General features: G+C 38.5%; 2 protein-coding genes across 2 annotated transcripts; both read left to right on the top strand.

Annotated features, from left to right (window-relative positions):
• The first annotated feature begins 1333 nt into the window (after positions 1–1333).
• Positions 1334–23506, top strand: LOC149208152 (SH3/FCH domain protein). The gene is made up of 4 exons (XM_089395945.1): positions 1334–1642; positions 1807–1886; positions 2036–2126; positions 23241–23506. The coding sequence occupies exons 1-4, from the start codon at positions 1599–1601 to the stop codon at positions 23269–23271; spliced, it is 246 nt and encodes an 81-aa protein (XP_089252071.1). The 5' UTR covers positions 1334–1598; the 3' UTR covers positions 23272–23506.
• On the top strand, positions 2144–23309 carry LOC149208153 (uncharacterized). The gene is made up of 3 exons (XM_089395944.1): positions 2144–6607; positions 6748–15204; positions 16599–23309. The coding sequence occupies exon 1, from the start codon at positions 4812–4814 to the stop codon at positions 6141–6143; it is 1332 nt and encodes a 443-aa protein (XP_089252070.1). The 5' UTR covers positions 2144–4811; the 3' UTR covers positions 6144–6607; positions 6748–15204; positions 16599–23309.
• Positions 23507–25854: the final 2348 nt, after the last annotated feature.

Raw genomic sequence — 25854 nt, 5'->3', positions numbered from 1 at the left:
GAAGGAGGGGGTTCTTGCAATTCTAACTGGACTATGGGGGTGTTCAATGTAGCAGGGTTTTGTTGAGGTTTCTTGTCTTGAGATGTGGGGGGGACTTGAGTTGCATTAGTATGACTATTCTTTACTTGTGTCCACTTCATTGTCTGCCATTAATCCATGTTCACTAGAGCATCCTTTTCTTGAGGGGCATATTTAGCGCATGACTAGGAAAAATGCCCATACTTGTGACAATGCCAACATTTAAATTGAAGTTATTCATAATCTACTTGTTCAATATGCTTGGAATCCCCAAGGGTTTACTAAATAACTTCTGACAAACCCTTTTCTAGGTCTACTTTTACGTAGACTCTAGCATAGGAGAAGATCTAGTCTTTAGGAATTGAATAGTCTATGTATCTGTCCAGAGCATTACCAATGGATTTCAAGGATTAATCATTCCAATAATGAAGTGGGAGATGAGGAAGACGTACCAAGATTGGAACAACTATATCATTTTCTTGATTGAAATCTAGGGTCCAGCAATTAAAATGTATGCCTTGAGCTCCACGAAAATATGTTTTGCTTCAAAAGATCAAATCTTGATCCTCCTTGTGCGAGAAGAGAAAGCAAAGTAACCCTACCCACAATATTGAAAAGAGACCTTGCCTTGAACTAAAGGTTCCTAATTTTTCTGGACCTATACCACCATAGCTTTGGGAGATGACCATAATCCATTGAACTGCCCAACCAAACCCTTGTTTGCTAGAGTGTGTGCCATTTGACATGATTTTGAAGGTAAAAGAATAATTGGAAGTTCATTAATCTTCTTGACAAAGTAAGGAGGAGCTTGGTTTGCTATTTTGTTCAAAGATACTACTAATGCTTAAAAGCTTAACATAACTGGGTCCAAATTAAAAAAAAACCTCCTCCCTCCATAACAAAGACTTCCATGACCAAAAACATATAATTACTTTAAAAAACAAAAACACATAACTATTTATTATATATATATATATAATTTATTTATTTCTTTGTTTTTTAAAAATTAACATTAATATAAGTCTATGCATTATATCAGATTTTTTATTAAATTCAACTCAAAAGCACCTCATAATTCCTCGAAGAATAAGTTTCATTTCAAATCCAACTCTACATCACCGAAATCATAATTCCAAAAAGCTAAGTTTCATCTATCACAACATTATGCTCCTAAGTTTCAGGTCCATTTTGAACATCCAAAACCTTTGAGAATCCCAAAAATTAAGCAGATGAAACAAAACTTCACCGGATTCCAAAATTTACAAAAGCTCTCTATCGATTTTCGCAATTTTCAAGAGCATACTTGGTCAAAGTGCGAAAAGAGTAAAAGCACTTTGTCGATGCTTACCTTGGAGCACACGTTTTTTGGGGCGATCCATTGCCCTGAAAGTATCCGCCTACCTTGGTTTTCGACCGCCTTCCTTGGGTTTCGACCTCGTGACATATATAGCCCGAGGGCAAACCTCCCTCTGCAACGTCTGTAGGAAAAAATATCCCGCATAAATCGTTTGGTGCAATATTTCAACGAGGGGTTCGTGTATACTCTCTCCATAGACGCTTTTCCTTGCTTTCGAATCTCAATGGCGGCTTCTCAAGCATCATCGGATCCGTCCGTTATGGCTGGGTATTTATCTTCCTTGTTCGATTCTTTTCAATTCATAATTGATAGGTCATTTTTTTTTTCTTTGATGAACGCAAAATTATTGTAGCTTCAGAATGAAAAATAAGTATACAATCAGAAATTTTTGGAGGTCATATTAAGAGGGTTGTGGTTGATTCGCGATGCAGAGAGGAGTTGAGGAGGCAGCCGAGGAAGCCCCCTATTAAATATTTGGTACCTCTCATCTATGCTCCGGCTCTTCCTCTCAGTAAGATTCAACTCTCATTCTTCTCAGTTTTATCCTGAATTGTACGCTCATTATAAACTTTCGGGTTTTCTTGTATATCGAGGGATTTTGTCAAAATGAAAATAAAACCCATTCCCATTGTGATATGCTCGTATGTGTGATTTTTACAGTTAAGATAACTTTGAAGAGGCAACCCGTTTTACGAGATCGCTTATTCTTCCTTGTTTTGGGCGGCGCATTCCTTCATGGAGCATATTTGGTGTATCCTTTTTCTACATTTATTTTATTTATATTTTATTTTGACCTGCTTAACCGCGTTCATTTGAACTGTTGGGAGTTTTGAACCCATATTTTATTTCTAACCTGGTTGGGAGGAGTCCACGAAATTTGATATTTGACCCTGTGTCTTGAAAGATAAGTGCTTTAACCATTCGGGCAATCCTTTTATTTTTTGATTTTATGTTTTCAAATTCTTTTTTATTCTATAAAGGAGTATCAAGGGGAAGGAGCTCCATTGCCGGGGTTTCAGAACGAACTGCTTGAAATTAGGGCACTGTAAATTGCAATAATTGTAATTGCTGTCTCGTTTTATTTATCTGGCGTCAATGATAACAGATAGATGGTGTTTAGCCTTTTTCAGTGTTGACGTGCACCTGGTTTTACGTCTTCTATGGTTGGTTTCCCTATTCATTTAGGTTTATATCATTCATGGCGACATTTTCGGGGATTAAATATATGCATATCTACTTTTTATTCTTGTAACCCTTTTTTTGGAAGACTTATTTCTCCGATCTTCAATCACCGAAGTTATATGTCACACGATATGAACCTATCCTGATAGATTTAAATTTTTTAGCGTAAGTGACATGGTCAACCCTATTGGATAGGGAATGAACCTGAGCAGCTAGTGCTTGATATTATTTTTAAAATCAAGGTGGGAAGGTTGGGAAGTTATTTAACATATATATTGAGTTTGGATATATTTAAAATATGTAATGATTAATATAAATTGTTTTTATTTTTGGTTTTATCCCCATATATATATATTTATTGTTCTGTTTAAAACTTATTTTAAAATTTACAATTTACAGTAATTTTATTTGACAATTCTTAATAAATTTAGGGTTTTTGTGGTTGTTGTTGTTGTAATTTTAGCAGCACTTTTCATTTATTCATCTATAAATAGGATAAATAGACAAGTTACAAATATATAAGTCATTTGGTGGCCTCAACCTGCCCAGTGGGAAACCAGGTTTGTTGGCCACCGAATCGCATTATAAGCCATCCAAAACATAAATAGTTTGAGTCTATTTAACCAAGCCTTATAAGGCTGATAGTCTGGAAACCAACTAATAAGCATAACACTAAAAACATAAATGATACCCGACATATACAACCAAAATTAACAGGTATAACTTCGACCAACTAATCATGTAACGATTCCACCGGAGCAGGATATTTAGCACTTGATCCTGGCAATTCAGATTGCGACAGACATGGGATATGCTACTTAATGCGGCCCAGGCGAGCGTTCTGATTCTGCAACTGAAGTTGAATGAGCTAGAGCTCTTTTTGAATGTCTCGGAGGCTCGACTCGGCCTCACTTTGCATTGTTGTGTTGGTGGTCGCAACCATTGCTTTGGCCACTATGCATTTCATTAACCAGTAGAGATGGATGGATTGTCTAAACAAGGTGAAACGATTGCGAGTGTAACCAGGGTTTGTGACTAGATCCCCACAGTCTTTGGCTGGCGGTTCAAGCTCTGCTTTCAAATTCAACTTTGAATCCCAGGTCGCAATCAATTGTTTCACTTGCGCCAGGGTCCCTTCGCAGTATGCCTGAACCATGGTATGAAGAATCTAAGAGTTCATTTTCTGACTCCTCTGCCGCACAGTCCGATGAGAAGACGAACCAACTTTTTTTACCTTTCTTCTTGGTGTCTGCGGCCCCTTTCGCCTCGGCTCGAGGCTTCATCGCGAGGCTGAGACTTCACCATATTTGCTAAGGCTGGGTCCCCTTTCTCCATTCTCCCACCTTCCCGCGCTTGAAAACCAACCCACTCTACAGAGGTTGAAAGTGGAGATAGCGAAGGCGGACCTAAAATATGAGTTATAAAGAGAACCACCCGAAAGACAAGCATTAACTTAATGTATGACAAAAAAAACAAATGAAATGCCGGACGACACTGCGTCCCTTTAGAATTCCACCACTCATTGTTTTAAGAAACGATCGTTTCGATACCGAAACGGTCGGGTTGATCCGAGCCATTACCCTCTGCTGTGACCCGACCCTTGGAACGGTTCGACTGGCTGAGTCAGCCATGACTCGGCCGAGTCATTCAATGACTCGGCCGAGTCATGGCTGACTCGGCCAACTCGGCCGTTTCCGTTATGACTCGGCCGAGTCACAAAAAAACGCCCAGGCACACGTCAAACTGCGATTTAATAAAATTTTAATGGATTTTTAAAGTGTTTTTTGGTTGGTTTGGACTCCAAGCAGTTATATGAATTTGCTAAATGACTTTTGGGGTCCATTTCCCCCTCCCAAACCCTATTTAACACACCCAAGTGCTCTCATTCTCTCACAACAATCTTATGCATTTGAGTGCGAGTCTTCTTTAATAGTTAATGAGCAGTTCTTGAGCTTGTTTTGGAGCAGCAGTGAGGAGTCTTGGAGGAGCATTGTAGCTGGAGTGAGGAGCTTCTTGGGCAGCCATTTGGAGCAGCATTGAGGAGCTGATTCTTGGAGCAAGCTTGAGGAGGCATTTTGTGCCTGGAGGTATTTTTTTTCACCTTTATAAATCTGTTTTTGTTTAGTAAATTTTAGGTGCATATCTAGAAAGCTTAGAGAGTGTTTTTTGTCAAATAAATGAACATTTAATCAAGTTTTTTTTTTGTTGTAATTTCTCATTTTCAGATTGTTTGCTTTCATTTCCTAGTAAAAAAATGGCACCTAGAGCAAGAGATCCTGCTTGGGCATATGTTGAAATGGTTGATAGTCAAATGCAATGCAAATTTTGCCATATGAAAATTAAGGAAGGTCCTGGGGGCATTAATAGGCTGAAACAACACTTGGCAGGGATTAGAGGCCAAATTACCCCATGTACCTCACCAGAAATTGGGGAGATTAGGAAGAATTTGTTGGCCAGCTTTGAGAAATTTAAAGAAGATAAGGCTAGGCAAAGAGACATACAGGCTGAAATTGGGAGGAAGAGGGAGATACAAAAAATGATGGCTGCCAACCCCCATTATGATTTTGAGGGTTCTTCCTCTATCCTTCAAACTGATACATCCAACCCTTTCCGATATGTTACTCCCTCTTTTGGTTCTGTTCAAGATAAGGGAAAGGGTAGAATGAAAAAGGGTGATGTGACTATCAAAAGTTATTTCACTCCCTCCTCTCCATCAGATGCACATGGTCCTGAAGTTAGTAAAACTCAAATGCAGCCCACTTTAGGTGACCACTGGAAGAAAGAATTGAGGGAGAGTGCTTGTGAGTACATAGCTAGATGGTGGTATGATGCTGATATCCCCTTTAATGCTGCTCGTTCACCATATTATGAGCCTATGTTTGATGCCATACATGCTGTTGGAAAAGGCTTCAAAGGCCCTACTATGCATGAGCTAAGGGGGTTTCGTTTGCAGAAAGAAATTCAATCCATTAATGAGTATTTGCAAGAGTTCAAGGACTCATGGGCAAGAACAGGGTGTACCATCATGTCAGATGGATGGACTGATCAAAGAAACCGTACCATCATAAACTTTCTTGTCTTCTGCCCACAGGGAACCATGTTTTTAAAATCAGTTGATGCATCTGATAAGGTAAAAGATGGCCACTTGTTGTTTCAGCTATTGGATCAGGTTGTTGAGGAGGTGGGGGTGGCTAATGTTGTTCAACTCATCATAGATAATGCCTCTAACTATGTTCTTGCTGGTAAACTGTTAGAGGAAAAACACAAGACCATCTTTTGGATCCCATGCACTGCACATTGCATAGACCTCATGCTTGAGGATATTGGAAAATTAGATTGGGTCAAAAACACTATAGATCATGCCAAAAGCATAACAAAATTTATCTACAATCATACATTGATTTTGAGCCTCATGAGGAAACACACTGGGGGCAAGGATATTATTAGGCTTGCCATCACTAGATTTGCTACACATTTTTTGACATTGCAATCTATGCTTTCCCAACATAGAAACTTGCAAAAGATGTTTTCCAGTGATGAATGGAATCAAAGCAATTGGTCTAACAAACCGAAGGCAAAGAATTGAAAAGGAAAGTCTATGAAGAAACTTTTTGGAGAAAGGTAGCAGAGATTGTGAAGTTTGCTGAGCCACTAGTTAAGGTGTTGCGGTTGGTGGATGGGGAAAGGTTGGCTATGGGCTTCATTTATGAGGCTATGGATCAAGCAAAGGAGCAAATAAAGACGGTATACAAGGATAGAGTGGCAAAGTATGGGCCCATTTGGGCAATCATTGATGAAAGATGGAACAATCAACTCCATCGCCCTATAAATGCAGCTGGGTATTTTTTGAACCCACGGTATCATTATAAAGCTAAGGAGTCAGGAGCTTTGAGGGGGGAGGTCAGAGATGGACTGATTGATTGCATTGATCGCATGATCCCACTGGAGTCTGATCAGCTGGAGATACACTGACAGGCCACAATCTTTAGCAATGCTTCGGTACCTTTGGGAAGAACCTAGCAAAGATTGCAAGAGAAGCAGATGAGCCAGGTAAACAAAAATTTCAATTTTCAAATTCTTAATAGTTTTACTTTTTTTGTTAAAGTTTGTTAAATCGTTTATAATTTGAAAGTTAGATATAATTTGTAATTTTGTTGAGCTAACTCATTACACTCCTATGTGTTTTGCAGCACAATGGTGGGAGGCCTTTGGTGGCCATTGTCCTGAATGGCAAAGGTTTGCAATTCGTATTTTGAGTCAAACTTGCAGTGCATCTGGGTGTGAGCGCAATTGGTTTGTCTTTGAGAGGATTCACACAAAGAAGAGAAACCGTTTGGATAAAAAATGGTTAAATGATCTAGTTTATGTCCAATACAACCTTCGGCTCAGACGAAACCATTTGCTGAACAAAAGACCTGATTCAGATCCCATTGTGTTGGAAGACATTGATCCAACATCAGATTGGGTATTGGAGAGTCGTCCGGCAGAGTTTGATCCTGATGAGGATCTTGATTTAGATTTAGATATGGAGACATCAGTTGAACTTGAACATGTTGTTCAACTTTAGCCTGTTCAGTTGAATGCAGATCCCAATCCACCAGCTTCAGTCTCACAGCCAGCAAGGACTCCAGTTGTAGGTGCTTCCTCTGCTCAGCCACGACAGAAGCGCAGCCGCATATCTACTCTATCTCAGCTTGCATCTGTTGCAGTTGCACAGCCTGCTAGTGGTACCACTTCTACAGTTGCAGTTGGAGATGATGATGATGATGAGGAGCCATGGGGCTCCCTGTCTGACTTTGATGATGATGATCCAAAGATTGATCGACATGATCTTGGCTCCTATGGCAGTAGCTATTAGCCAGTAGTACTAGTACTGGAGTCTGGTCACCGTCACAATTTACTTTTGTTGTAGAGGCCATTTCTAGCCTCCTTGGTTATGTGTTTTTTGTTTTGAGTCTTTGATCATGTATGACAGTTGACTATGTATTGCCATTGGGTACCATTTTGATATAATGGATTGGTTCATGAGCCTACTTTGATCATATTTTGTCTTCCATCTATATTATAATGCTGTGTGTTTGGAAACATGAATGAAAATCTTTAAAATTATGTTTAAAATCTTTAAAATTATGTTTTTTTATAAAAAAAATAAATATTTAATGTATTTTTTACAACGACCGAGTCATTACCATTTCGGAGTCGGAGTCGGAGTCGATCCTCGGCCGAGTCGGAGTCGGAGTCGGAGTTTTAAAACTATGCCACCACTCGAGCCAACAAACATGCATAAGCGGTAACCCTTCGAGAGTGTGAGGTACCACCAAAATGAAAACGATGCCTCCCATGCACCCCTGAGCCCTGAGTTTGTAGACTCGACCCTGATCATTTACCAGAACCCTTACTCTCCACAGGGCTTGCCTAGACAATTCAAACTTAAAACGGGGAACCCAATTATCAACATGCAGAGGAAACATCATGAGAAAAAACCGGAAACCAGTAAACATGCCCATGCGAGAAAGGATGTTGCCAAAAAAGATAGAAATCGACATTACATAGTCGAGAAGGCCAATATTGCCAGTCACAAAAACTGCTAATTTAACCAGTGTTTCCTTTCCCCTCCAGACGCGAAGCTTATCACGAGTAGTAGCCCCCAACCCAAGATACAAAGATAGCATTATAACATACCAGACTTTATACGCCAACCTCGAACAAAGACATGCAACAATTGGGTATACCTCTCGTGTTCTTGGCGCCGCGAACCTGTAAACATCAAATTTAGGCTCCCTAAGAAGCTGAGGACCCGAGTTTATACGTCGGACAGATGGTCTTAACTCCACCTCTGCTCCCACCACCTGTAGGCACCTAGGGTTACCAACCTTCCACCCTTCACGTCGTGGATCTGCTATGATCTACGACACTTCATGTTATCACAGTGAACAAGCGTGTGAGGGTGTGGGGGATACCACCCACCGTCCCAAACCAATAAATGCTCTGTCATATCAATCAAGTCCAAGCAGGCCTCCAATTGTTTCATACCTCAATCGGGGATTAATAAATTTAAGGTTAAAATGTATATTTGCAAGTTTTTATAATTATTCTTTAAATAATAAAAAGTTTCTTAATCAGGGACAATGGCACCCAAAGACATATATTCTCCCATTTGGATTGTACAGGTCTTCCTTATCTTAAGTTAAAATTAAAAAATAAAATTACAAGTTAAAATAAAATATAGAATTATAATTTATTAAAAAATAAGTTTAATTTTTTTTCACATACTGGTTCACGGATACCCGGGTCAGTGGGTAGCCGCTACGTCCAGGGTTTTAAACACTGAGTGGACGCCACCCGAAGGGCATCAACACCCCTCGGCCTATTTACTGACCTAACCCCAAGAGCTTTCGGGATTCGACCCTGTGACCTCCCATTGGCGAGGCACTTGATTTGACCGATTGAGCTAACTCTTGGGGCTAAAAAAAAAAAAAAAAGTTTAATTATTATTATTATTATTTTTTTCTTGAAACACATATTTTGGAAAAACTTATCGGGCACTTCTCTTTATTTAGAGGATGATACTCAAGATAAATCAACTTTTACAAAAGCTTGACGCTGTATCAACAATAGACTCAAGATCAACATAAAATTTAAAGCAGTTTCAATGATACAGAATGAGACGGATAGTACTCATTTCAACCACTTAGAAACTAAATCCTACCATTTAAAAATCATAAAATATTAACAATTTCATATATAATACTCTCAATAAAAAAATCAATAATATTGTAAATCAAAATTTTATATTAAAATCCTAAGCTCAAAATCAAAAGGTGCAAACAAATGCATCAACATGCTCAATGATGTTTTGTCATAACTTATAAGTTAACAACTTCAATACCAGATAGTAGATAGTAGATGTTTTGCGTGATCTACATCTCCTAAATGCTAAGTCGAGATGTTCATTAGGTACTTATCTTTCTTAAGTTTTGGCTTATCTCCTAGACTTCTAATTGTAAATAACCCAACAGGGCCATCTGATTTGGTCTCCTTGTCCACGCATAATATCATTTACGAATTTGTCTCACTTTTGGAAAGGCCTTGCTTGTACTTGGTATCTTTCTAAGCAAGAAGTTAAAGGTATTATAAGCGTAGAATAGGTTTTGCAATTTTTTTGATTCCAATCAGTTCCTCTTCATTCAACAAGTAAAATGAAAATCCTCAGTACTCCACTTTCTCTCATAAGATGAGGGCTAGCTATTTGTAAATGTGTAACATATGTCTATATTTCTGAAGTCTGCACACCATGAGTTGACCACAAGTCTATCCAATAGCCTCAATTGTGTACAAACTCTTCTCGCTCACATGAAAATTGGGCAAACTGACTTTGTGTTAGGGACGCTTCCTCTTCTGAACTAGAACCCTATTTACTGCATTCAAGAGTCCATCCATGAACTCTCTTGCATTTGAAGGAGATCTATTCTTTGTTTGTTCAGTATATATTATGTCATTTGGGATTAATGCCATAAGAAATATGAGCCGAGATCTCTCTTGTTGGCAATGGTTTTAATCTTCTCTTGCATAGAGTCAATGTTTTCATGGCGATGTATATCTGCACAGAGGATCGCATTACCTATTGGTTAAAAATAGCGACAGAAAATTTCATATCATCCAAAAAATAATCATCAAGAATCTTAGACCTTATCTCAGTGGCTATCTTTGATGAAGATGGCCTCAGCGATCTCCGTATTTCACTAACATCAGTTACATGTAAACCCCTTTCACCTCCCGGAGTCGCTAAAGGAGAAACTAGTCTTGAGCAAATCTAGTATCCATTGCTTTAAGCAACTCCACCTTAACGAACTTCCAGTAAATACCGCATGATTGATGATGGTTACATTATCGAGCTATCGAATCGCATGCGTAGAAACTGTTCTTTCAAGGATTGATTCTTTTACTGTTTTCTTTGAAAGTTACACATTCGTGCAAACATGTCTAACCTATTTGCATTGACCACGTAGTCCTATGTTAACTGATTATTGCTTCTTAGCAGATTTTATGATCCATTTGTGTCATGAGCTCGATTGCTGGCTGGGCACTATTTAACAGAGTTATAACTTATATCCATGGGCTACACCAAACATAACTGTACGAGAGAACCCCATAGGCAGATAGGCTGTAGGAGGTCGCCTAATAACATAGTTTGTTTAGCTAAACTCCATGTAGTTGTCCTCTTCTGGTTTGAGGTTTCTTACAGAATCTCACAGATCAAGAATGTTATGCAAATCATTTTTCTACCCTAGAAACCCCTCGTTTTTCAAAAAATAAATTCAGCGGTCCAATGACAGTAAGTTGTATCCCTACAACAGTCTTACCTATAAGTTATAATTGTTTTGACCATCTATCAAATCAGTTGTGACTGACATTACTACATAGCATGTAAAGGTCTGTTGTAACCGTCTGTTGACGGAGGCCACTACTAGTTAATGGAACCATTATAGCTTTATGTTTAACATAAGATAATTAAAATGACAATCACTTGATAAGTTGATTATGAAGCAAACAGACCACACTCAAAACACAGACTACTAAGTGGAATATGGCAATGATAGACTAAGTCACACGGTTTGGGTTCAGCAATGATTATGTTTGATTCGAGTTTGAATTTTTTGATCAGATTCGGATGAGATTCACCATTAAGTTCATCTATATATGTAAACTTAAAAATGAAAATATAACATAAAATAGTAAAAACCCAATCTCAATAAGTATTAAAAAAATGTAATCATGGACTTGGAAAATTCAGGAATAGATTACAAACTTGAATTGTGACATAATGCTATGAGCTTGAGCTATGGGCGTGATCAATGGCCGTGAGGTTCAATGAGGTTTGCCGAACCTCAAATTTTTATTTTTCCTTTAGGTTAGCCGAACTTTGAACCTCAAGGTTGAAGTTTGCTGAACCTTGTGACATAGATGATAGATGAATGAGTTCTTGAAGGATTGTGTGGCGTGCCTTTCTTTTCTAGTAAATGAAAGTACAATGCAAAATACGGAGATCATTGAACTTGCTATGGAGCTATATGAGTCATTATGGTTACAGTCCCATACAAACTGCTCTTTTCCCTCTGTTTTGATATTTCTCTACTCCCCTTGGTGGCTACTCTACTGTGGAACATCAGAGGGCTAAAAGAGGAGCTGAACTCCTGTCCCTCCTTTTGCCTAGGGTTTTAACTCCCTTCCTCTGCCATCATGGTTAGGGTTTTGGATTCTTGGATGCTTCTTGGAGTTTCTAGTGAATTTCCATAAGTTACTAATGCAACGTGGGTGGATCATGGTGAGTGGATTTAACTAACACATGGACTTACGAAGAATAATCGGACCATTGCCTTGTCATAGGCATAACTTCTTCATACATACAACTTTTGAGGCAAATGACCCACCATTGGAAATTATAGACCTTTAGAATATGGCGAAGAGGATAGAGACGCCGAAATTCTATTTTTAAGACCTTGAACTAGAGTATTTTAAGTTTTGGTTCATTAGTGTAGTTTTAAATATCTGATCCAAAGTGCCCCTTAAAGGTCTTAAATATTTCCTTCTCCATTATAGAGCATCAATATATCAATATAGCAATTATGTAGACCCATTTTGGATCATGATAGAACCTGTCTGTTGCAATTTTCGGTTAAAAATGTGTTATTAACTTATTAGCATGGAGGCGACCACCAGTGAGGGGGTCTCTGATACATGGTCACCTGATTATGAAACAAGCAGACCAAGCAGAAAATGGAGACTACTCTGTGGTATATAACAATGATAGATCATATGCAAAAGTGAGCACAAAATATTGGAATACTTTTGTGCATACAATCTCCTTAAGAAGCTTTCAATGTTAAAACTTAAAACCAAGGTGTTTGTAATAAAAGGCTAGATGACAATAATTTCAGCCTTATGCATGATGAATTGACAACAAGCTACGGTGCAAATTCTAGGTTGACAAAGTGTGAGCATTCAATTCCTTTTTTTCCAGTAGCGGATATCAGTTATATAAACAAAACAGAGGACTACTGTTATACCTTTACAAACTAGTACTAGAATGAGAGTTTTCGTTTTTGTCTCTGAAACACTTCATCTGGTCCCCAGGTCATGTGGAGATGGTTGATTTTTGAATGCTTTCTTTCCTGACTTCCACAATGTATATTGTTTTACAAGCTGGTCACAGAGCAGAACATATTGAAATATCATGCCTAAACCTTGTTCGTTATCAGATTGTAACAGTATCTAGCATGCAGAGATTGAGATCCCACTGCTTTGCTTTGATTTGCTTCCATTTCTTTGGGTTCATTTTTGGTCCTTTTTGGAAGAGTGCCAAAAGAGTGAGTGGGCTTCTTTCTCAGTTCTCTAGTATATGTTGGAGACTTGTAAATGGTTTTGTTTTTTCACTTATTTTGTACTTCCTGTGGCTAGGTATTTGGTGCTTTTTCTGTTGCTCTTTTTTTCTTTTGATAGAGCACCTATAGGATATGCCTTCACATTCCCATACTCTTGTACTTATGCCAGATGTAATTTTGAGTCCCACTGACCTATTATTTTCGTGTTCCGTTGAATATTAATAAAATTATTTTTTCTTATCTGCCTTCTCCTTTTCCAGTGACTTCACCATTCTACTTGGCGTTTGTTGTTGGTTTCTGAGATAGGAGGTTGACTTTCCTATCCTTTTTATATTCCTTCAGTCCAGCCCGCCCCTGTTTGGTTTGTTCTACTGCAGTATCCTTTGCGGTGTGGCCATTCTCTTCCTCTTTGACATTTGAAATCTTCTCTTCCTCTTTGACTCCAGAACTTCAATGCGGTTTGGTTTGTTGTTGAAGAAGTGGGGGCTTTATGCTGCTTCGGACGTATGGGTTGCCTTCTCTTCCTGTTATGTACTGTCTGCATGGGTTATCAGGTTTCTTTCCTGGTTTTTTCTGGCTGGGACACAGGTGGTGGCTGTCCGATCTTACAATCTTTTGCAAATTGGCTATATGTATTTGGCACTTCTTGCACTTAAATGAGAGCTGTTCTATAATCCAGCTCTTAGAGGTGGCACCATCAATGCATATTCAATTCCACAGCCTCGGGTAATCCCTTCTCCAGATCAACTTCCACGCAGATTTGCGCACTTGCACACTGATTTGCCTTTGGTTCAGCTCTGTCAATGTACTTGTCTGTGTTTCTGTCTATAGTCTGAAAATTTGGATCATCCCAGAATATTAATGGAAGTGGAAGGTGCAAAAGGCGAACCCCAAAGTGGCACTGCCTTTGGAATGTCTTCCTTGCGATTTTTTAAAATCTAATGCCCATTGGTTCAGGTAGACACTTTGCGGGCCGATAAAATATGGACCATTTCTCAAAATCAGGGCTCGATCTCCTCGTTCATAAATAAGAAGGTGATCTTGCCTCCTCCATTGAAATAAGACACTGTGCCTTTTATGAAGGTAGTTCAGTATTTTATTGCCATAGCTCTGAGGCTCTCAGAATTTGCCAGTGCCCTATCCCTATAAATTTTCTCACTAGTGCTCATTCTGAGAAGAAAGGGTTTTTTGCTGAGGTGTCATGGTTTCTAGGATGCGTACTAGCCACTTGACAAAGCGTTCTCTGTCAACTCAAGCCCTCTTTTCTGGCTTTGCTGTTTCTACAACCTGGACTTCGAAAGCAATGACCTCCTTCTTAAATGCAGAGGAATTGGTTTCTCCATTCTCTATGGCAGCACAATTCCCTTCCAGTCATGGGCTCTTGTACCTCTATTAGTTGTCGTGGCTTAGACAGAGTCTCTTGAGTCCTTTGTTTCTCGTGTTGGTAGCTTTCGGTTGAGACCACTCTGTTCTTCTGTGGTGGCAGCGGTAGAAACCCTAGCCGCGGACAGGCATTTCAGTTTGCCTCGTCACTATGCTAAACAACAACCCTTCATAGATTTATTGTCAGTCGTGAAGCCTTTTCAATATCCCATTATCACTCTTGACACAATATCTTTAATTAGTACCACAATTTAATACCTTAATTATGTATGATAAAAACTTAGTGCTTGACTCAACTCAGGATACGGGATCAATGATGACATCTTTGTGCTGAGGAAGATTTAATCTGAAATCACGAAGGAAGACTGCCTATGTCTTTCTTCTTCTCGCCTCCTACATCTGATTGAATTTCTTAGTTTTGTATACGATTAAACTCAAGCATTGAGCATGTTTGCACTATTTCTGTCTTGCCAAAGATGTCATTCATTCATGCCAACCTCTGTGGCATGCTTTATGTATTGCTCATAAACTACCAATTCCAATTCTATGAAACAATGCCCATTAGACATATTCTAGGATTAATCTTTATTTGAATAACTTTTGTCACAATTTGTCATTCAAAGGAGAAATTGAGAATTGTTTCCTTCAACTTTCAAGTTGCTTCAGAAATGGTACATGACATATTCTGTTAATGTTCATCACTTTGCCTTTTGAGTGGTGCCACGAGTCATTTTGCCTCCAACTAGGACTCGAGTGGTAAAAAACTAGTGTTCGGTTACATTTTGTCAATTGACTGTTATTTCTATATCCCTAGAGATAGTCTTGAGCACTTTGAAGTTTGAAGGTATCTTCCATTGAGAACTAGTGCAAAAAGTCACGAGTGTTGAAGCCTAAGTCACCTGACACGGGGATTCGGGACACGTAGGATTCGAGATTCGTGGTGTCGGATTCGGACACGCTGACCCCCCGGAACAGGACACATTATATATATATATATATATATATATATATATATATATACATATATATATTTTTTAAAATATACATATATACTAAAAATTAGATATCATCATATTTCTTACACAAATTTTAATTAATGATACAAATTTATTGATTTCAAACATAGATCTTCATCTATAACTATTAGCATGCATAGTACATACAAAATTCAAATAAATGTCAGTGGTACTGGTCACATAAATGATAAATCTATTAAAAATTTAAATCATGATTCATAATTCATAACTGAAAGACAACTTACAACTACAAGATAGTAAGATAAACACACTGACAACTGTAGTTTTCTCATTAAGTCATCAAATCAAATGTGTTACATAGGTAGTGTTGGTGCAATGCCAATGGCAAATAGAAATAGAAAATATAAAACAACTACAGGTATACAAGCCTCAAGGCATCAATCAGCATCAGAATCAGCATCACTGTCCCCATCATCATGGTCCCCACTGCTCTCCTCTACATCCTCCTACTCCGTTGTATCCATAGTCGCCTCTGCATCTGCTAGTATGGAGGTTGACCCCTCTAAGTCATCAAATCTAACAGGGTCTAGCACTGGATCATTGAGATCCATGTTGGCCAATGCCAACTCAACAGTGGTGTCTAGACCCATATCATCAAGAACAGTGTTACTTGGGAGCGGGAGCGACATATTCAGAAGCTCTTGGTTTGGTGCTCTTGATTAAATACGAGTTCCATACCCTAATACATGACAAAATTCAATGGAAACATTGCAATCCCCCAATCCTAAAATCCTGAAAAACTGATAAGTCTGCTGGATTTTGAATGAAATCTAAAATTCTACTTTCTCCATATGAAAACCAATGAGGCCGGAACCACTCTCAAACATCCTGAGTCATTTCATGGTAATGTTAAAAATTTAAGTAAAAGGATGAAAATGAAGATTAAGGAGAATGTCACTTTTACTTTAAGAATTTAACATTACCATGAATAGCATATCAATACTAGGGCCTAGACTTGATCATGAAGCTGCCAAAATGCTTTACTCCTTGCTCCAACAACACAAATCACTTGCCAAATGACAATTTTAATGAGCAAACATGCCCTTTTCATTCTCACGCTGAGCTTAGCGAGTCCTGGAAACAAGACATGTGTCCTAAAATCGCGACACGCTTTTGAAAATTGCGACACGCCCTCGGACACGACGTGTCCTGTGATTTGGACACGAATCCGGACCGAATCGTGTCAGATTCGCCGGATTCGGGATTCGCAGGGGGTTTAGGAAGAATCCGGTGACTTAGGTTGAAGCATGGAGACTCTCATAAGTGAATAATAGTAATGCGCATTGTTAAACATGAAGATAACTCACTTGAATGACTACATTCATAGTATGTACAACTCATGTCTTGTAAGGAACTTTATGATGTCATTAAAGACTGAAGGTAATACAGTAATTGAATACTATTGGTTATGTTGATGCTTCATGATCTTGATGGAAGAGATGTCCACGGTGGGTATCCTTGTAATATGAATACCACTGGAGGATTGGATTTCAGATTTAAGTCATCCTCTAATGAACTGTGAAATAGCTTCCACGGTTTCTCCAATCTTCAACACTAATTTGAATTGTTACCTTCAGACATAATCATTTTGGAAGAAGTTGATGGGTTCTGAGACAAAAGAAAACATCATCCTATATCTTTTGTTGAGTTACTTGTCAGTCCGTTTATAATCACTGTTTTGCTAATAATAGACAATGGATTAGGTTGATTGGCTTTAAAAATTGTTGCGTCCGTTTCAGCTAGTGCTATATTGAATAGGGACTTGTGATTGCCTGCCTTAGTGCATGTTAGCAGTATTTGCACTCCACACTATTAGATTAAAAAAATGAATATTGAGACAGTATGTGAAAGCAGGTAACGGTTCTTAAAATGGGTGATGAAATGCTCAATCACGAGAGTCAAATGAAAAATACATGAGCATTAGTATAAGGCCTCGAGCAAAATGTATCCGTATTTTAGTGATAGATTTATTGATTACAGAAAAAGGGACTGACACAAAAATTGAAAGCAATATTGGTCATGTAATAGAAAGGGAACATCCTTAAAATACCATTTTGAATTAGTATGCATTAGCAATGGCTTGTTAGTAATCTTTGCATGATCACTGATTGACACAGCTTTGATAGTAGTGCTTAAAGGTCATTTGGTCATGGGGCTAAATAACATTGGGATAATCAGGACAAATAAAGCAACACACATTGTGAATTTGTCACCAAATATCAAAAAGTTAAGCTAGCCGGGGTGTCAAACCTGGTTTCTTGGGTTTTGGGATTGGGCATTGATTTGAGAAGAGGTTTGAATTTCAAACCTAGGTTTCCATGGGCTTACTGGGATGAATATTGAAACAAATTAAACCCCATATAGGGGTCCTGTGGATGAAAGAGACACACAAGTAAAAGCTTTAAATCCCAGGGAGGATTATGTACGCTTGAGAGCTGTGCCAGGCGCGATTTTTTCAATTGAAAAAAGGTAAAAGCCTTAAATAATGAATTGCATTCCTACCTTAAAATATAATTGGTATCTTACTAGAGACTATGTCAGCATTAAGGAAATATCAAATATATGATTCTCATTCGGAATTCAATCCAAATTTAAATGAATTCAATAATGTTAATTCAAATATAATCTGAATTTTAATCAAATTTCAAACCTAAATGAATTTAATCAAATTTCGAATTTAAATGTTTCCAATGTCGAAATTAAACGAATTTATTTGGCAGCTCATGAAATTCGCCAAATTTTGAATTTAAGAGGTTAAATTTGGAAGCGCTAATATACTTTTTCTACTTATTGCATTGCATTTTGTGCGTCTCAAGTTCGATGCTATAGAGCTTGGAAAAGTTATAGCTGTATGTCAATATTTTGTTTTGTAAGAACAGATAGGTTATATTATTGTGAAAAACATATATTTACAAAATTGATAATCTCTACAGGTCTGCTACCAGGGAAACCAAATCAGTAGCATAAGCTCAAAATTTTGAGATTGTTTCTGTTGTTCCTAATCTGCTGAACTAATAAAACAAAATAAACAAAGAGGTCTACATAGAAAACATTACATAAACTGAAAGACATTGTCACATTGGAAAATAAAATATTAGCCTGAGCATGAGCCATGAATTCCCTCATTCAGCTGAATTATATGCTCTAAGGACATGAGGGGTCTGTGCTTGTGATTCTCTTAGTCAGAAGAGTGACCTTCCTTTTAATGCTGTCCATTTTTTTTCCAGGAGCTCAGCCATACAAATAATAATTTCCTATTGAGTGTCAGCCTTGTTAGTGAGAACTCTCCTATGAGAGTTTTTGTGTGCCAATCTAGGTCGATGGTCTGCATATAAGCAGATGCTCTGACTCTAGTGGAATTTCCAACATCAGAGATTGGAACATCAGGGATCCAATCTCTGGTCTCCTGCTCCACGTGTGTATCTGGGATGAATCTGCGAGCTTGTTTTATTTGCTTCTCGACATCGGATATATCCCTCTAGACATGGTTGCCCTGGTAGAGGATTGGGCACGAGTACATCTTAGGGTTTGGGGACTGAAGTCAGGAGAGGGGGGAGCTCTAGGTCTTCCTTGGTGGGAGGGTCCAACGAGATGACTCCTCACCATGATGGTGAAGGGGGCAATGACATGCGAGACCGAGTTAGGAGATACGAGCTGAGAGAGAAAGGTGTGAGCAAGAGTAAACAATGGAGTATCAAGAGAGGGCAAGGGCACCAGAACTGGGGTGGAAATAGAAGGGGCTGGGCTAGAATATGAGGGCGAGCTGGCGAAGGGGCCAACAAACGGTAGGTGAGAAGTAGCCACCTAAATACACAGGGACAAGAATAGAGGATAGATTAGTGGACATAAATTGCTTCAGATGTAAAATTGAGTTGAAGGGAAGATCAAGAAAAAGCTGAACCTGAAAACGAAGGCCCCGCAGAGAAGAGAAGATTGACATGTAGGAGCGGAGAGGGTCTGGAGCTGTTGAGATGGATGACGATAATTAAAGCTTGTCTGCCTGTGCTCCATGAAGCAGTGCTGACAACCTAGAGTTGTGAATCCTGGATAAATTCTGCCATGGTTGGTGGATTATAAGCGGACTAGAGCTTCTCCTGCCCAATATGCTGCAGCGTTCTCCCCATTTCTCTATACAGTGATCTCATCCCTGCCTATATTCTACCATGATTGATGCTCTGGGTCCTTGAATGTGCAAATCACCCCTCTGGTGTGCCTTCCCAACTTCTCGCACGCTTCCTCTTTGTGCTGGTGCAGTGAATACAAACTTACCAACTCTGGTGTGCCTTCCCAACTTCTTGCACGCTTCCTCTTTGTGCTGGTGCAGTGAATACAAACTTACCAATTTCGTATCATTCCTTTCGGCAGTGGGGTGGCCATGCAGGCCCCAGGTGAGGGAGCCTGCCCCCCTTCATTACTCTGTGTTAACCTCATCGCTGTCATTGTGTTATGCGGCGGATGGGTACCTCTGTGGTGAATATATAAATAAAGTTGTTATTTTTTTATTTTTTTGAGTATCCCAGAGAAACTCAGCAGCCCGCCTGACATGTAGTTACTAGTAAACCTCTGGGGTCTACAGAGTCCAGACTGCCCTCCTCTCCATAAACCGGGTCACAACGGAGGAGATTTGAACCTTGGATCTCTTAGTTTTCTTAGGACTCACATTACTTCGATCACCAATTGAGCTGCCCCTGAGACATAAAAAAAGATTTAATGACAGGACTAAGAAACAAATTTTCCAGTACTGACCTTGAAACCATTTCCTCTTCTCACTTTTGGCACTGTTGTCCTGGCCATGTTAGTCTGGGTCATCCTCGCTTGAATATATCTATATCAAAACATGGAGGTTTCCAATGGGACTATTATCCCCCTGAATCCAAGGGACCTGATTCCTGCTTGCTCAGCTCCTCTTCTACTTCTTCACTCTCTTCAACTTCCCTCTATATTTGTTCAGTCATGTCATCCAGCTCCAGTATAAAGTCCTTGAGCATCACAGGAAAGGGACAATTCTATTCATTGCCTTTAAGCCTATTTCCAGGCTCGCTTCTTATTCTATCAGAAAGCTGTTTGTATCATATCCTTGAGCTCCCTATCTCGCTAGAGATGCCTGCCATATTTCAACTCAGATATCTGTAAATGAAAGATTTCCATCTCACCAAAGGAAACAGAATACAAACACATCAGAGTAAACAATAAAAATTAGACCGTGCCGGAGCCTTCTATCATTGCCATCATTGTAGGAAAATAATCAAAATTGAGAATGATGATATAGTGGGACAAAAAATTGGAATAACTTGCAAGAAATAAATGGAATAGGGGGAAATCCCCAGGGTAATCTTCTTCAGACTCGATACAATCTCCTAAGTTTTAGCTTCCTTGACCTATGTATCCGCCTTGAAGTTCTATTTCCTACAAATATGCTTGAAGATGTCTTTACAATTGACTAGCTAATATTCGGCTGAAAGAGTTTTATCCTATTTTGGTCTTTATGGTATGCCTCGCTTAAGAAAATTGAAAATTAGTTTAGAGTTGCCAAAAGCTTTAGCTCTTTTAAATTTCTGTCTTGAAGAGCTTGAGGAGTCCCAAAGATATTACTGCTGCTTGTACAGAGTCATTATTATTCCTTCAAGGTCCAAATCATGTATCCAGTGCAAACCAAACCTCTACTTTCAGCTTCTGGCCGAGCCACATCTTTGCAGAGTCACAAGCACTGCCAAGTTACTTGTTTAGGTAGGTTGGCCTAATATATTCCAACTGACGGTTGTTTTCTTTAAAATGCGGTATATGTTACACTATGAATAAAGAAACATGTATATTAAGATATTTACCTGCAGGAGCCAAATAACAGTCAGACAAGAGCCTTTTCCCTACCTAAGCAAGGAGGGCTAGCATATCTACTTTGGCATGACGAGAACACCATATACATCTTATCAAAAAGTGGCAATCCTGGCTGAAAGCTGGATAGCCAAATCTGATCAATACAACTTCTTCCAAACTGAACGAAGCGTTCAGCTGATAGGAAGTTGCTTGACAACATCGTTTCCTTGAGAAAGAAATTGCTGTCTAGTGGATCACATCCCACTGATACATCCCCAGACATGATGTCTTTCCACTGTAGAGGAGAAACAAAGAGAACATTAAATTCGTTAGCAATCCAAACCCAAAATGTTTGGGCTTCTTTACAATCCAGAAAACATGCTTAACTGTTTCAGGATTGAGACAAACTGCATTAATTGTTAACCCATTGCAATGCAAGATATTAGTGGCGCTGAACGTTCCACTTCCTGTTAAGCTGATGGACTAATAAACAATTTGCCAGATCTCGTTCCTATAAAACCATTTCCAATCCTTCAAAATGGGTCCATGCTTAGCACGAAGGGGGAACAAATGACATATCCTTTCATTTTTGAGGTTACCTTAATGGCGTCTACCCACGTTCTTAAAGAAGATTTATATGTATCAAGCCATATTCTCCACCAAGTAACCTGAGGAGAAGATTCCAAATCTCTTTTATCAGAGGCTTGCCTCTCCAAACTTTTAAATACAAATCCTCTAGATACACGAGGAAGAACTGGTTGTGAAGCAATTCAAGTGAATCTCCTTACCAAGACAAGATTCCCATACCCTTTTCCCGAAAAGATAACTAGAATGTGAAGGAGTCTCCTAATTTGGTTTTTATATATATGTGTGTGTGTGTGGGGGAACCTTGAATACCTCTGTTTCTTAGGATCTCATAAGAAGAATCTACCCTTGAAGAATTGACCATAGGAATAAATTCAGCTTTGGAGAACAAAGAACTTTCCAGATCTGCTTCCACCAGGATTTTGATTTTCCGTAAAGATTAGGATAGAGTTTTGAAACAGAGTAAACTGCTTTAAATGTGTAGTTTCCTAGTTTAGGCTCTGATGCTCAAACTAGAATATCTGATGCTCTGATAACACCATGTAGAGGTCATCATAATCAGCTAGTAAACTGTGTGGCATTTCAGGTCTCTCATTTAACTTTCAAGTTCTGCAGCACTAACTGGTCACCGTCCCTCAGAAGAACTTTGATCTTCCTGAAGTTTTCAACCTTGGAAATATTTCGACTTTTAAGCTATAAAGAAGTAGTAGGTTGGTTACCGATAATATAATGATGCTAAAATGTATGCTTCTTTTGTGAATCAAATTAAAACTTCTTCACATTGTTCTATATGCTTGAGCTTTCTTGATAACTGTACAGAGGTAAAAATATTTGACTTGTTTGTTCCTCGCATAACTACACCAAAGGATCTGCTACCGTAAGCTGTTAGGTGAAGAGCCTGGCTCGACAACAACTTGGCCGTCAGGGCTTCTAAAGACAGACTTAAATCCATGATACCCTTTCCACTCTTCCTTTTGGACAATCAAAACTTTGGCCCATTCACCAAAGGGATATTTTCCTTTTCTATTTTCCCGCATTTCACAGTTTCTATTATTTTTTTTCTCTATACTAGACCAACCTTGGGGGTAAAATACTCGAGCACTGAAAAATAGGGATGGCAGATGCAAGCTAGCGATTGTTTCTGTCCGTATGGTGGTGTATATTTGTTGTTTTCTGTCATGATTGCTTATACTGTTTTTTGCGGGGAACGGGTGGATCAAATATTAACTAGAGCCTGCCTTCCTTTTTTACAGTAAGTTTGAATTGTTCACGGTTCTCATTGATGCTTTGCTTTTTGGCATGTCCATTTGACTTTATACATTCAGCGTTCTCTTCCAAGTTCCTTCATTCCTCCTTTTGACTTGCATGGTTTACACAAAAAATTATTTCAGAGGTTATGTTGCATTTACAGAGTAAGGGGAATAAATATCAAATTATTTGTTTTTGATGTCATTGCATGTCCTTGACTTAAGTCTTCATCAGATCTGATCTCTATAATGTTGAGAGCAAATAAGCGTTTCTGGCCAGAGTTGCTTTGCAGGCGAGGACACATCCAATAATTCCAAGATGATTTTCTCAGCAAGTATTTTTTAATTGTAGAAGTAGCATAATTTTTTTATTGAATTCTGGCAGTACGCAATGCCAGTGGCAATATGTAGTTCGCAATCAGAGCAGAGAAGATCTTAACATTGTGAAAGCAACACAACATTCAGTAACATTTTATTATATAATCCTATATTGATATGGCAGTCCATCTTTTTTGGTTTAACTAACAATGAGGCAAAATTTGGCCTTGTGGAGGCATTGAATGCATTTTCCCAAAGTGTTCCATTCTGGTTCTAGAAAGGTTCATGCATTTCCAGTAAATTGCCAAAATCTAGATGCCAAAAATGTTCGTTAGATGTTTCTCAATGCATATATAGGGTTGGTTTATTTCATATATTCTCATTACATGACTGAATGCTGAACGGGCATTGTTGAAACTGTCGATGTAATTTTTCGATGGTCCATGGATTGAGTTTCAACTCGTTGAGGTCTTATTTTCTATGGAATTGAGTTCAGTAGCAGCGTAACTGCGTGGAGATCTGTTATTCATCAAGTTCTGTACCTCTGGAATTGGGTCCAGTAACTGCATGACAACTTTGAATTTACTATTCATCGAGTTCTGTATCTCTGGAATTGTGTTCGGTAGCTGCATAGCAACTTTGATCTCTCTTCCAAGTCTGGGCTTGCCTAGTTTTAATTGTTTTGGCTACATGTAAACCAATATGTTTAGACATTTCATCTATCTCTTCATGTATATATTATTATTTTATGCTCGTGTTGCTATACATGGTTCACCTCCTTAAAGATGGTATTGATAAACTTATTCCTATAATGTTCTCCACATATGATATTTTATGTCATTTCCTTGAGAAATGCCTTGGAGATGTTTATCTGTTTCAGTGTCTTAACACGCCTGTCATCAAATCTCAAAGATGCTAACTGAAACTATGAACATACTGTCGCAGTGCCGAGGAATGGCTCATTAGTCTCTATACTGCGTGGATTCTGCCTCTAACTATATCATGGTTATGCTCTGCATCATCCATGAAATCAATGAAGCATCTTAATATATGCGTTTCCAATTTATGGAAATTTTATCTCAGCAGTCACATATACAGGATGGTGAATTCATACACAATATAGTTGGGGGTTACTTATGGATTCACCCCAGCAACTCAGTACGGGCATTAGCCCATATCTAGTTGGTAGGGAACGTTCAGAGAAGATTGAGAAACTTTCCTCATCATTCTAACTGAATCTATAGTGCGGTGGAGACGCAGGTACTTCTATGCTAGGATCATTCCAGTAGTATGTTTTAACTGTCTGTCTATTGTTGGATCAACAAGACATGGGTTCTCGTTGTGAGAGCAAGAAATGATTCTATTGAAAGGCATGGTCAATGATGGCTTACACCGAAACTTACTCCAACACAGCGGAGTCTTTCAAGTTTCTCCCATTGGCAGCTAGGGTCAGAAGTTGCACAAGTTCTTGAACCTTAGCTTGGTATTCCAGCTCCATTGATCACTGATATGCACAAAGGTTCTGTTTGAGAGCGCACTAGAGATTACGGTGGTGGTTGTGTACGTCATATGGTTAACTGTATTAGCTATTTCTGCTGACGAGAGAAGAAACCGGTTGTCTCATATTATGATAGTGATGGGTCTATTGCAGTTATTAATAACATCATACCAAGATTAATCCAGAGCTCCTGAATTTGTTAAATTCGGACTAAAATTCAAGTAATTGCATTTGTTGTTCACAACTGGAGCTATTTTCAAAATTTGGAAACAGCAATGGCTGGATTGACATTATTTCCCCTGAGCAACGAGCATAGAATAACAGTAGCGGCATCGAGGGATAACACAATTCATAGCAAGCTATACGACAGGTCGGCGTTGAAAACAGAAAGCAGGCTTGACCAGTTTTAGAAAACTTGTAGATGTATCTGTGATTACACAAGGAGACACAATGAGATCTATAGCTTAGGTAGTAAATCAAGCATTTTGTTCCACAATTAAAAGCCAGTAATTGACTGGTCTGTTACCAAATGTGGCTGGTTCCAATTTAACCAGCAGGGCTCAAGATCATAAAAGTGTTATAATGACCGATGACCACCCACCCAATCATAAAATAGGAGACCCTTTGCAAACCTGTTTGTCTCATTGAAATCAATATTTCTCATTTTAGTTTGCCAAAATGCATGGTTCAAAACAATGTTGCAATAATAGCGTTTCAATTGTCGAAGGATAAAATTGGAACTAAAGGAAAAAATATTATCAAATAATAACAAAAAAAAATCCAATTTTCACCCTTTTAAAACAACACCACGTAGATGGGTTGCTACATAAGCGTGAAGATAAAACTGATATATCAAAATAATACATTGCACATCAATTCTTAATGCTTTAAAAATGATTTATAATATAAGTTATATTAAAATATAAATATATAACATAGAATTATATTTTGTTAATGCTTTAAAAAATGATATATAATATAAGTTATATTAAAATATAAATATATAATATAAAATTATATTTTGTTAATGCTT

This window comes from Pinus tabuliformis, chromosome 1_2 (assembly GCF_031772625.1).
Source record: "Pinus tabuliformis cultivar Carrire ecotype Pingquan chromosome 1_2, CPIR1, whole genome shotgun sequence".
NCBI classification, from domain to species: Eukaryota; Viridiplantae; Streptophyta; class Pinopsida; order Pinales; family Pinaceae; genus Pinus; species Pinus tabuliformis.
The sequence above is the reverse complement of the archived record's forward strand: the minus strand, read 5'-3'. Positions and strand labels throughout refer to the sequence as shown.

Coding starts and splice junctions, on each gene's coding strand:
- LOC149208152 (XM_089395945.1), top strand. CDS start 1,599: ATGGCGGCTTCTCAAGCATCATCGGATCCGTCCGTTATGGCTGG. Junction 1,643..1,806: donor GATCCGTCCGTTATGGCTGG/GTATTTATCTTC, acceptor TTCGCGATGCAG/AGAGGAGTTGAGGAGGCAGC. Junction 2,127..23,240: donor CTTCATGGAGCATATTTGGT/GTATCCTTTTTC, acceptor AGTCTTCATCAG/ATCTGATCTCTATAATGTTG.
- LOC149208153 (XM_089395944.1), top strand. CDS start 4,812: ATGGCACCTAGAGCAAGAGATCCTGCTTGGGCATATGTTGAAATGGTT.